The sequence below is a fragment of the Chelon labrosus genome (genome assembly GCF_963514085.1).
Source record: "Chelon labrosus genome assembly, chromosome: 18".
In the NCBI taxonomy this organism is placed as follows: Eukaryota; Metazoa; Chordata; class Actinopteri; order Mugiliformes; family Mugilidae; genus Chelon; species Chelon labrosus.
Window position 1 is genome coordinate 2,049,954 of NC_140351.1, and position 13,895 is coordinate 2,063,848.

Below are 13,895 nucleotides of genomic sequence, written 5' to 3' on the forward strand. Positions count from 1 at the left end.
TATTATGAGAAGAAAAAACTCTTTACAAAACATTTAAAGTCAGTTTTCTGTTCTTTGTGGCTTCTAACAGGGATGATTGTTTTCTTTCTGTCTCACGTTTGTTCTTCTTTCCAGCTGATGTTGGTCTGCAGGAGGTTTTAGATGAACATAAGATCAGTCTGAGGAGGAGATGTGAACGTGTGACTGAAGGAAGTGATGTAACAGGAAGTGAAACCCTCCTCAACAGGATCTACACTGAGCTCTACATCACAGAGGGACAGAGTGAAGAGGTTAATACCCAACATGAGGTGAAGCAGCTTGAGACAGCTTCCAAGATGAAGGCCCTCCATGACACTCCAATCAAGTGCCACGACATCTTTAAAGCCTTACCTGACCAACAGAGACACATCAGAGTGGTTCTGACCAACGGCGTCGCTGGTGTTGGAAAAACCTTCTCAGTGCAGAAGTTCACTCTGGACTGGGCAGAGGGTTTGGAAAACCAAGATGTCAGTGTGGTGATTGTGCTTTCGTTCAGGGAGCTGAACTTGATCAAAGATGAGCAGTACAGTCTTCTCAGGCTGCTCCATGTTTTCCATCCAACATTACAGAAGGTCACAGCAGAGGAGCTGGCTGTCTGTAAACCTTTGTTCATCTTTGACGGCCTGGATGAAAGCAGACTTTCATTGGACTTCAACAACAGTGAGGTTGTGTCCGATGTCACACAGAAGGCATCAGTCAACGTGCTGCTGACAAACCTCATCAAGGGGAAACTGCTTCCCTCGGCTCTGGTCTGGATCACTTCCCGACCTGCAGCAGCCAATCAGATCCCTCCTACATGTGTTGACAGGGTAACAGAAGTACGAGGCTTCACTGACGCCCAGAAGGAGGAGTACTTCAGGAGGAGGTTCAGTGATGAAGAGCTGTCCAGCAGAATCATCTCCCACATCAAGACATCCAGGAGCCTCCACATCCTGTGTGGAGTCCCAGTCTTCTGCTGGATCACTGCTACAGTTCTGGAGCACATGTTGACTACAGAGCAGAGAGGAGAGCTGCCCAAGACCCTGACTGACATGTACTCACACTTTGTGATGGTTCAGACAAAGAGGAAGAAGAACAAGTACCATGAGGGACATGAGACGAGTCCACAGGAGCTGATGGAGGCTGACAGGGAAGTTCTTCTGAAGCTGGGGAGGCTGGCGTTTGAACATCTGGAGAAAGGAAACATCATGTTCTACCAAGAAGACCTGGAGCTCTGTGGTCTTGATGTGACAGAGGCCTCAGTGTACTCAGGAGTTTGTACAGAGATCTTCAAAAGAGAGAGTGTGATCTTCCAGAAATCAGTCTACTGCTTTGTTCATCTGAGCGTTCAGGAGTTTCTGGCTGCAGTCTACATGTTCCACTGTTACACCAACAAGAAGACAGAGGTGCTGAAGGACTTCCTGGGGAAAGACCACCAGGTCTCCACTAAGCCTCTGGATGACTTCCTGTATGGAGCCATGAAGAAATCCTTGCTCAGTATAAATGGTCACCTGGACCTGTTTGTTCGCTTCCTTCATGGCCTCTCTCTGGAGTCCAACCAGAGACTCTTAGGAGGTCTGCTGGGTCAGACAGAGAACAGTCTAGAAATCATCCAGAGAGCCATCAACAAGCTGAAGAAGATGAGGAATAGTAAAATGTCTCCTGACAGAAGCATCAACAGCTTCCACTGTCTGATGGAGATGAACGACCTCTCAGTTCATCAGGAGATCCAAGAGTTCCTGAAGTCAAAGAACAGATCAGAGAAGAAACTCTCTGTGATCCACTGCTCAGCTCTGGCCTACATGCTGCAGATGTCAGAGGAGGTTCTGGATGAGTTGGACCTGAATCAGTACAACACATCAGATGAGGGACGACGGAGACTGATCCCAGCTGTGAGGAACTGCAGAAAGGCTCAGTGAGTCCTGATCATTAACAGAATCAATCAGATGTTCATCAGATGATCACCTCACTCTGTTTCATACTCATTCAGTCTGGATCTAGAATCTAAATGATCTGATTTTACAACAGATTTATATGTTTTCTAATCACAGATTTACTGGATGTGGACTCTCAGAGACTCACTGTGAAGTTGTGGCCTCAGCTCTGAAGTCCAACCCTTCCCATCTGACAGAGCTGGACATGACTAATAATGACCTGAAGGATTCAGGAGTGAAGCATCTGTCTGCTGGACTGGAGAGTCCAAACTGTAGACTGGAGACTCTGAGGTCAGTTCAATGACTGGAGCTGTTGTAGGTTTTCTTTATTTATTCAGTTCAAGTCATTGACTGATGTGTCAAATGTTCTTTAGTTGATAAATGTTCAGTATTTCAATGAGCACAAATCTGAAGAAGTTTCTTTTTCTCAAATGTTCTGTTTTTCTAAACAGTTGAAGAACATTGACTCAGTCTTCTTATTTATTACAATCATACATCATCAACTATTACTCAGAACATTTCACATATCACTGAAACTCCCCAAACTATAACTGGCCTCCAATCTTAAGACAACAAGTTCTGGTAAATATGCTCCTTTGGTGCAACAGTCCATTCTCTTCTCCACTGATCATAAAAACTAAATACACAGTCACAGACTGTTACTGATGTTGTTGAGTCAGACTGATAGAAGGCTGCTGCTCTGAGTCAGGATGAAACACATCATACATTTCATTGGAGATCACTTTTATTCTTTATTCAGATTGAGGAGCTGCAGGTTGTCAGAGATCAGCTGTGATTCTCTGGGACCAGCTCTGAAGTCCAACCCCTCCCATCTGAAACATCTGAACCTGAGTAACAACAGTCTGAAGGATTCAGGAGTGAAGCAGCTGTGTGGTTTTCTGGAGAGTCCAGACTGTAGACTGGAGAAACTAGAGTAAGTTCACTGTCTGTTACTGTTGTAGATCTGATATGTTTAATCACCAACTGAACCTAATTCATGTTCATCCAGAACTTTCCTCCATAAATCTGTAAATGTCCTTTAGTTCAAGACGAGTGTTTGTATCAGAAACTGTAGAAAATGTCCACTGTTAGTTGTTAAAGTCAATGAAGCTTAAAGGCTGTTAGGACACAGTAATGCAGGGGAGCTGCCTCTAGGGGGGGCACCAGATGAAACATGTCATGGTGTAGAAGATGTGAGCACCAGGGACGTGTGGTCAGGGGAGTCATGTGAGGTAGTGCCTCACCTAGCATCATGAAAAGTAATGACAATAAAATAAATTATACTATTGATAAAATAACTTCTGCTATTTATCCATTGGTCTGTGATATAAATACATTTTCTGTATGATTCCAGTCATTTCAGTCATTTTTATTGTCAGAATCTCTGGATTTCAGTATTTCTAATGTGAATACAGGGAGCGACCATATATGGTCATATAGGGAGAGACACCAGTTGAGGCAGCAGGAAGCAGAGCCTCGGATTGCGCAATCTGCCTGTGGCTAACTGTGTGTATGCCATCAATATATTGGTTGTGTCCATTTTTATCATGTGTCCTAATCTTCCATAGTCTAGTTAATGTATTTCATGTATGATCCATGAGGCAGCCAGTACTTCTGCCTCATGGAAGAAGAATTAAAGTGACAGTGCTCTACTGGAGTCTGTGCAAAACGACTGCATTCAGTGCAGAATGTATCTGTGGTTGGTTGTTGGGGGTCAGGGGCTACAGGGGTCCTCCAGTGTTCAACAGTCTCACAGCCTCCAGGAAGAAGCTGTTCCTCAGTCTGGTGGTCCTGCTCTTGATGCTCCTCAGCCTCCTGCCTGAGGGGAGAGGAACAGGGTGGGTGGAGTCTCTCTGAGGGTGATGGAGGAGGAGGAGACATCGTGGATCCTCACAGACTGTGGCCTGTCTGTTAAGAAGTCCTGGAATCAGTTGCAGAGTGTGGAGCTCAGTCTGAGTGTTGTCAGTTTATGTACCAGGGTCTGTGGTCTGATGGTGTTGAAGGCTGATGTGAAATCCACAAAGAGCATGTGAACATCAGAGTCCTTGTTCTCTAAGTGGGTGAGGGCTGTGTGGACCACAGTAGACATGGCGTCCTCTGTGGATCGGTTCTTCCTGTATGCGTACTGGTGCAGGTCCACAGTGACGTCGATGCAGTCCTTGATGTGGGCCATGACCAGTCTCTGGAAGCACTTCATGACTATCAGGGTGAGGGCTACTGGTCCATAGTCATTCAGGCTTGTCACTGTAGACGTTTAAGGAATGGGGATGATGGTGGTGGTCTTCAGGCAGGTGGGGGCCACCGCCTGTTGGAGGGAGGTGTTGAAGATGTCTGTCAGCACCTCGGTGAGCTGGTGTGTGCAGCCCCTCAGCACCCACCCAGAGATGTTATCTGGACCAGCAGCTTTGTGTGGATTAATCCTCTGGAGGGTCCTCCTCACTTCTGCTGGGGTCACACTGAGGGGCTCTTCTCCTGGTGGGGGGGTGAGTCTGGTCTAGGTCCTCAAAGCGGCCGTAGAATCTGTTGAGAGCGTCGGGTAGAGAGGGGTCCCTGGGGCATTGTACATCTCTGGTGTTATAGTCTGTGATGCACTTTATGCCCCTCCACATACTCCGTGGATCGCTGGACGTGAAGTGTCCCTGGACCCTCTGGGCGTATGCAGCCTTAGCCCTCTTCACTCCTGCAGTCAGCTGTCTTCTAGCCGCCCTGAGTGTCAGACTGTCACCAGACCTGAACGCAGCATCCCTGGTTTTCAGCAGAGAGTGGACCTCTGCATTCAGCCAGGGTTTCTGGTTCAGGTAGCATGTTACTGTCCAGGTGGTGGTGACATCCTCTGTACACTTGTTGATGTAGCTGAGGACAGCAGATGTGTGTCCTCTAGATCCAGCTCTCCCTCACAGACAGCTGCCTCTCTGAACATCTGCCAGTCTGGAAACAGTCCTGCAGCACAGGGACAGCATCACTGGGCCACACGGTGATGGTCCTCTGTGTTGGTGTGTGGCGTCTGAGAAGGGGACGGTAGGCTGGGACCAGCATGATGGAGATGTGGTGGAGAAGCTGAGGTGGAGGTGGGGGACGGCTCTGTATGCGTCTTTTTTGTTGGTGTGAACACGGTCCAGCGTGTTATTTCCCCGTGTCGCTATGGTGACATGCTGATGGAACTTAGGCAGTGTGTCTGTCAGGTTTACGTGGTTGAAATCCCCCACAATCACGTAAAAAGCCTCCGGGTGCTTGTTCTGGAGCGAGCTGATGTTGTTGTGGAGCTCCTTTAGCGCAGCGTTAGCATTAGCACCCGGTGGATGTAAACAGCCATAATAAACACTGCTGTAAACTCAGGAGCAGGGTTATCATAGTTAACGAAAACGAACGAAATAACGAAAACTAAAATTGAAAAAACTATTTAGTTAAGTGAACTAAATAAAAACGAAAATTAAAAGAGAGTCCAAACTGTAGACTGGAGACTCTGAGGTCAGTTCACTGACTGGAGCTGTTGTAGGGTTTCTTATTTTATTCAGTTCAAATCATTGACTGATGTGTCAAATGTTCTTTAGTTGATAAATGTTCAGTATTTCAATGAGCACAAATCTGAAGAAGTTTCTTTTTCTCAAATGTTTTTCAAAACAGTTGAAGGATATTGACCCAGTCTTCTTATTTATTACAATCATACATCATCAACTATTACTCAGAACATTTCACATATCACTGAAACTCCCCAAACTATAACTGGCCTCCAATCTTAAAACAACAAGTCCTGGTAAATATGCTGCTTTGGTGCAACAGTCCATTCCCTTCTCCACTGATCATAAAAACTAAATACACAGTCACAGACTGTTACTGATGTTGTTGAGTCAGTCTGATTGAAGGCTGCTGCTCTGAGTCAGGATCAAACACATCATACCTTTCATTGTAGATCACTTGTATTCTTTATTCAGATTGAAGAGCTGCAGTTTGTCAGAGATCAGCTGTGATTCTCTGGGACCAGCTCTGAAGTCCATTTCCTCCCATCTGGAACATCTGGACCTGAGTCTCAACAGTCTGAAGGATTCAGGAGTGAAGCAGCTGTGTGGTTTTCTGGAGAGTCCAGACTGTAGACTGGATACTCTGGGGTCAGTTCACTGTCTGTTACTGTTGTAGATCTGATATGTTTAATCACCAACTGAATCTAATCCATGTTCATCCAGAACTTTCCTCCATAAATCTGTAAATGTCCTTTAGTTCAAGGCGAGTGTTTGTATCAGAAACTGTAGAAAATGTCCACTGTTAGTTGTTAAAGTTAATGAAGCTTAAAGGCTGTTAGGATACAGTAATGTTGAGCTCCACATTTAAAACCTGAACACATCTGATTGAATTATTCATGATTTAATCTATATCTTTTATTCTTTATTCAGATTGATGAACTGCAGGTTGTCAGAGATCAGCTGTGATTCTCTGGTCTCAGCTCTGAAGTCCAACCCCTCCCATCTGAAACATCTGGACCTGAGAGGAAACAACCTGAAGGATTCAGATGTGAAGCATCTTCTTGATCTTGTGAAGAGTCCAGACTGTAGACTGGAGACTCTGAGGTCAGACTTCGTGTTTTCTTCATGTGCTGAGATGAATATGATTGTATGATGATTGTTGGCTAAGAAATAGAAGACCAGACAGGGGTATCCCTGGTATGGTGTTTTGTTCCATAGAGACCCAACTGGTCTATAAGTCCCCGACAGCCCATGCCACCACTGCTCCCAGCTAGGCTTAGGCTTTATTCAAAAAGGTTCAAAAAGTCAACTGGAGTTGTAGAGTTTTTTGAGAAGATGTTTCACAACTCATCCGAGTAGCTTCTTCAGTTCTAGGGGACTGGTGGGAAGTTTGAGGTTTAAATAGGAACTCCTACTGTAACTTGCATGTTGTGTTAACAACCAGAAACGGTGCAGCTAATTTCCATTACTGGTTTCGGTACTTACCTGTCCCCGTTCTCTTCCCTATGAATGGTGCTCTAACAGCTCTTGTCCATCAGAGGTTCCATATGGATTGTGGTACTAATACAGGATATCCAAGATAGCCAAGATATCAGAATCCCTGATTGGATCTTCTGAAAGAGACCAGATCATCTAACTGGGATGGCCAATCCCCCACAATCATCGTGGCTTCAGATTTGTTCATATTAACCTCATAGCCTGACACTCTACTGTACTCAACACTATGTAGGAAAGCGAGGACAGAAGTAATAGGATTATCCAAAAATATTAATACATGATGTATTAATAAAAAGTGCCAGTTTGTGCTGATTACTTCCTTCATCAAGTATTCCCTGTATAAGGGGATTAGATCGTATCAATTCAGCTAAAGGTTCAATGCTGAGAGCAAACAAGGAAGGTGACAAAGCATGTTCTTGACATGTGCCATGTCCCAGAAGGAAACATTCTGAGCAATGCCTGTTCACTCTGGATCTGGAACTTTTATAAAAGGTTTTAATCCACTTCACAAAAATATCATTAAAGCCCATTTTGCTGAGAGTCTGTTCTAAGAAGGTCCAATCATCTCTGTCAAATGCCTTCTCAACGTCTAAGCTGAGAAGCATTGACGGGGTTTCCCTCCTGGCTGCAACTGATTGAAGGCTCAAGGCCCTTCTTACATTATTGGTTCTCTGTCTGTTGTTAATAAAAACCCGTCTGGTCAGGCTTTATAAGTTTTCTAATATATTGTTGTATTCTATAATGGAGGTCAACATTTTAAGATCTACACATAGGAGACTGATTGGGCGGTAAGATGTACAAAGAGTCAGGTCTTTATTGTCTTTATGGATAACACTGGTCACTGCATCTGACCATGACCCAGGGGGCTGCCCTTCTGCTAGAGCAGGGATGGGCAACTGGTGGCCCGGGGACCGCACACGGCCCGCGACCTCACTCTAAGTGGCCCTTAGATTAATTTTGATAATTATAAACATGTATCCTCTGCAGCACTGAATCAGTTGTAATGACACAGTTGGTCACTAGATGGCCTCTAATGCAGACGCCGCCTCGTACACGCTTCTACCGGGTCTTCTCCACCAGTGAAGAAGAGACGTTGAGCCGTGGCTAAGAGCAGAGGAGAGAGAAAACTTGATCTAGAAAATGTGTGTTTCAGGTGAAATGGGAAGAAGATTATCTTTTACAGAATGTAAAAGCAAACCTATGTGCTTATTCTGTTTAGAGACGTTATCTGCCATGAAAGATTTCAATTTAAGTTGCCCCTACAACATGTTGCTCAAAGATTATGTTGGGCCTGGGTACTAAGGCACTCAATATTGGGGTTTGGCTATCATGAATAATTAATAATTATCAAAAATAATTATTTATTATTAAAGAATTGGATCTGAATTACTAGATCACCTCGGAGCACCACCCTTCAACGAAGGGAAAAGATAGCCAATTAATCAAATCAGTCTCATAAATTATACTAAATTGTCAATTTGGATTTCGAATTAATAATTAACTTCATAACTATAACCAAAATTACCATGCCTTCGTGGAATGTGATAAGGGTTTTATGAGGTGCCAGGTTAGAGAAAGGATGGTTAGCTTAGCATGCAAGACCCTGAGTCTACGTGTTGCATAATCTAAACTAACATCAAGTCACTATACTAAAACAACTCAATAAAAACAAATATCACATCAAATCAAAGTTTAAGTTCTATGCTTAGCTTAGCTTAACTAGGCCCTTTGAAGTGGCTTGTTAGCAGCTCGGTGCTAACTAGCCGTGGCTCCTGTTGGTTGGGGGTTTAGCCTACAAACCTTCTGTTTGTTGGCTTAAAGAGCTGGTGCAGATTCCTCAGCAGGCTCTCGCTTCACTGCTGTAAGGAGAACAGGCCTGGCACCCCACGTGGGGGTGTGGAGTTGAAGAGGTGGAAGAGTAGAGAGTAAGAAGGTAAGAGAGAGAACACAGGCCAAAAAGTGCACTTTATATGACCTGATGACCTCAGAGGTCACATTCTACTGCTGGGTCAGTTTTCACACCTGGAGGATTGTGGGACTTGGGGTTTCCTGGGCCTCCCTTTGTTTCCAAGACATGTGGTTAACTTGATTATGCATGGTGAGCTTCCATAGCTCACCACCAGGTTCATGTCCCAACACTAAATACGAGAAGTATACTGAAGCTGCAAGGGCTGCTATCGTAGCGGGCCTTAAATCAAAAGTATGCAAACAAAGGCAGCTTTTTACCAGTGGCCACTGCTGGTAGTGGTGAGGTAGAGTGGGTATACAGGGACAATGTTGAACTCTTTCTTAGTGTAAAAATGCACAAATTAATTAAAAAAAAAAAAATAAACGAAATAACAATAAGTGGTTATTTTCCGTTTGCGTCACTAAACATTATATATATCTATATATATATATATGCGCAGAACCCTCAGACTCCAAGGCCTCTGGTAGAGGACCCGAGCTTGAGGATGACACAGATATGAGATACCACCCCAAAAGGGTGAGAGGGACGTTTTTCATATATATATGTATGTGTGTATATACACACAAACATATCTGAAATTGCAGTTTTATCATGTCTGGTTAAGTGTGCGGTCCTATGTGGCCCTCAGGTAGTGTCGATGAAAAATTGTGGCCCCCTCCATCATTTAGGTTGCCCCTCCCTGTGCTAGAGCATAGTTATAAACTCTACACAAAACTGGAGTTGACTCATTTACCAAGGTTTTATAATATTCTCTGGGAAGGCCATCTACCCCTGGAGATTTGTTATTTTTGAGTCTGAGAATATTTTCTTTAATTTCTTTTGTAATTGGTAACATTGTAACTGCCTCATCTACTGTTAATCTGGTCAAATTAATTTAATTAAGGAAGGATTCAGTCTTCTCTTTTTTATGAGGCTGATCTTCTTCTGTATATAGCTTATGGTAGCGAATGCCTCCAAAACATCTTTTGGTTGGGTTAACATCTGGTTAGTATTTGGGCATTTGATTTTATGCACTAATTTGTTAGATTGAGCTTTATGCAGCTGGAAGACCAGCAAGCAGCTTGCTCTATTACCATATTCTTAGTACTTCCTATTTATAAATCACAGTGCTCCCTCTGCCTTGTAAGTCAACAGGTCATCCAGTTTCTGTCTCTTCTCTTTTAATAATACCAGAATGGTCACAATCAAAATGGTTATGTTCTTCTGATTGTTGATACTGTGTCTCTAATTTCTTAATTTCCCTCTCTAATTCAACTTGCTGAGCTAGTCTTTGCTTTTTTTTTAATTTATTTATTTATTTTTTTTTGTTATTAAACTTTTTATTGAAGAGCTCATACAAGTACACCTCAACAAGTCTTTTGCTTGAAACATGTATAGAGAGCAAGTAGATTACAAATATATTCAGAATTCAAAAATCATTACAGAAATACCTCTGTTCTTTATACACAACACCCCTCAAAATGTCTAAATATCCTGAGTATCCAAAGAAAAGTGAAAAAAAATAATGTTACAAAGTAAAACTAATAACCAAGTTGTATGGGGGGTAATCTGGACAGTACTGTGGGGTGATAATTACAGCCATAACAAAAGTTTCACTAACTCAAATAGTAGTCCTTGTAATAGTCTTTAAAATAAAACAAAGATAGCTTGCTGCATACATGTATAGCACTTATAATAAATATGTGATAACTACATCAGAAACTAAAACCAGAAACAGATGAGTGGAGTCAAGAACTAAGAACTAAGAGGTGGGGGGGGGGGGGGGGGGGGGGTGGGTGGAGATGTCACTTTAAACTTCCTGCCTATCATTTGTTAGATAGTTGATCCAAACTTTCCAGTAACTTTCAAACTTTTCTTGTTCCAGCCTCAGAATGAATGTTAGCTTCTCCATTGTGAAAATATCCTTAACCACTCTGATCCAATCTTCAATTGTCGGGGAATCTTTTACCAACCATTTCCTTGTGATTGCTTTTGTACTTGCTAATAGTAAAATATTATACATATATCTATTGTCAGGTCCCTTCACAGTGTCCGGTCTTAGCCCCAGGTATAATGTCTCAAACCCTGATGGGATCACTATTTTCATGATTTTCTCAATGTTCAATTTAATTTCCTCCCAATATTTTGTAATGACTGGACATTCCCAAAACATGTGATAATGTGTTGCCTTGCCCTCACCACATGCTCTCCAGCAGGTTGTATTTCTTCCCAGAGAAGTCCTTTGTGCTGGAACTTTAAAAAACCTGACAACATTTTTCCACCCAAATTCTCTCCAAGACAGTGAGAATGTACTCTTCCACTTTTGTAATATAATTTTTTTCCCATATTTCCATCTGTATCGTAATGTTGCTCTCCTTCTCCCATTTCTCCTTTATATATACAGTGTCTCCTCCTTCTAGTTGTCGTAACACCTTGTATATCTTTGATATGTTTCCGCGACCAGGGTCCGATCTGTAGCTGAGTAGAAATATCTTCAGTAATCCCAAGTTAGTTTGTTGCCCTTCTTCCTTTTTCATTATATTATCTAGATAATGTCTAACTTGCAAAAATCTATAAAAATCTTGATTTGTTAAACTAAATCGATTTTTAAGATCCTGGAATTGTTGCAGTGTGCCCCCCTCAAAGAGGTCGCTGTATTTTGTTAGCCCTTTGTCAGCCCACTGTTTAAATCTTGCATCCATCCTGTTTGGTAAGAAATCTATGTCATATCCTATCCATTTAATGATCCAATAAGGTTCTTTTGCCTTGTTTTCCTTGATTACTCTGTGCCAGGTCCTCATTGACATTTTAATCCATGGGTTTACATCTTTTAGACAATTAACCAGTCCACTGTCCCCTATAATTGCTTGTATTGGGATATCACTAGATATCTGACATTCTATGTCTTTCCACTTTGCTTTATAGGAAGGGTTGCAAATGTCAACCAAAATTTTTATCTGGACCGCTTGGTGATAATTTTTAATATTCGGGAGAGCAAGGCCACCTTTGTCCTTTGCTAGTTGGAGAGTTTTATAGCGAATTCTTGGCTTCTTCCCCTGCCAAATGAATCGTGATATTAATTTGTCTAATTCTTGAAATTTCCCATTTGGAAGCTCGACTGGTATGTTTTGGAACAGATATAATAATCTAGGTAACAGGTTCATTTTTATCACTTCCACTCTTTGTCCTAATCCTAAGAAGGGGATTAGATTCCACCTGGACAGGTCAGATTTAATTTTGGAAAACAATATGTCATAGTTCTCTGCTATGATCATGTTCAGGTGTTTTGGGATATTCACACCTAGATATTTAATTGATTTGGAGTCCCAATTGACTTTAAATTCCTCTCTCATGGGATGGCTAGGTGAATACCTGAATGTCAAGATTTGTGATTTGTGAATATTGAGTTTATAGCCTGATAGTAGGCCATATTCCTTCAGAGTTGTGAGTAATTCTGGGAAAGAGGCGGACGGATGCCCCAAATATATCAAAATATCGTCAACGAATAGGGCAATTTTGTGTTCTTCTTGCGACACCATGATCCCCTTTATCTTCTCATTCTGCCTTATCCATTGACTCAAGGGCTCTATAAAGATGACAAATAAGAGCGGCGATATAGGGCAACCCTGCCGACATCCCCTTTCAAGTTCAAAATTATTTGATAATGCTCCATTAATCCGAATTTTAGCTGTTGGTTTATAGTATAAAGCTTGTATTACTTTAACAAAATCATTGTGAAATTGGAACCTCTCTAATGTCTTATATAAGAATGACCAGTCGACAGAGTCAAAAGCCTTCTCTGCGTCTAGCCCCAGCAGAACAGCCTCTAATTTATCTTGATCTATATGGTTAATAACATGTAATGTCCTCCTAACATTGTCCTGTGTTTGCCTCTGCTTGATGAACCCCGTTTGATCTAAATGAATAATATCTGGAAGTATTATTTCTAAGCGTTTTGCTAGAATTGATGTGAATAGTTTATAATCCTGGTTTAGCAAGCTAATTGGTCGGTAACTAGAACAATCTGTCTTATCTTTACCATCTTTTGGTATTACAGTAATGATCGCCTCCCTCCAAGATGGAGGGATCTCTCCATTTTTAATGACCCAATTGAATGTTCTCAGTAATAGAGGTGATAATAAGTCACTAAAAGTATTGTACCACTCTGCTGTAAACCCATCAGAGCCTGGGGATTTGTTAGGTTTTAGTCTAGAGATTGCCTTTTGGAGTTCTTCGATAGTCACATTGGCCAGTAAGACTTTGTTCTGGTCTTCTGTAATTGTGGGGAGATTGAGTGACGCAAGCAGAGATTCAGGAGTCCTAATCCCCTTACTGACCATCCGGGTATATAAATTTTTATAATATTTTTCAAAGCAACTATGAATGTCCTGGAAGTCAAGTTTTATTTGTTTGGTGATTTGGTCTTTGATTTTATACACTACCCTCTCTGCTTGTTGTTTTTTTAATTTATAGGCCAGAATTTTGGCTGATTTATTACCTACTTCATAGTAATTCTGTTTCAGAAAGGTTAGTTTCTTCTGAATTTCTACCTCGTAAATTTCTTTAATTTGATTTTTAATTTCCTTAATTTTCTTCATAATATCCATTTGGACATCTTTTTTATGTTTTTTCTCCAAATTTTCCAACTCTTTTTCTAGTTTATTCAGTTTCTCCTGTCTAAGCCTCTTTTGTAGGGCCAGTTTCGCAATGATTTTCCCTCTCAAGACGGCTTTACCTGCATCCCATACCATAATTGGGGATACTTCCCCATTATCATTTTCTGACAGGTACAACCGAATTTCCTCCTGAAGTTCATCCTTCATTTTACCTTTAAGTGCATTTAAATTAAGTCTCCAGGAAAAACTGTTTTTGTTATTTTTAAAATTTAAATCCAGATAAACCGGGCTGTGGTCCGAGAGGTCCATTATTCCAATTTTACAAGACTTTACCAGACCAATATCTTTACTGTACATGAAAAAATAATCAATCCTTGAGTACGTTTTATGTGGTGAGGAGTAAAAAGTGAAATCTCTAGTTGTAGGATTCAACTCCCTCCATACG

The 13,895-nt window shown here is 41.8% G+C and overlaps 1 protein-coding gene across 2 annotated transcripts in view; it reads left to right on the forward strand.

Moving 5' to 3' along the window:
- Positions 1-13,895, forward strand: part of LOC311503144 (NLR family CARD domain-containing protein 3-like) — a 51,012-nt gene that overhangs the window by 7,562 nt on the left and 29,555 nt on the right. Inside the window, exons 4-8 of one of the 2 annotated variants that reach the window (XM_084565690.1) lie at positions 115-1,912; positions 2,049-2,222; positions 2,692-2,865; positions 5,864-6,037; positions 6,320-6,493. In XM_084565690.1, the coding sequence (XP_084421816.1) occupies positions 115-1,912; positions 2,049-2,222; positions 2,692-2,865; positions 5,864-6,037; positions 6,320-6,493 (2,494 nt within the window). The remainder of the gene's footprint in view (positions 1-114; positions 1,913-2,048; positions 2,223-2,691; positions 2,866-5,863; positions 6,038-6,319; positions 6,494-13,895) is intronic. The other variant, XM_084565691.1, reaches the window with a different exon arrangement.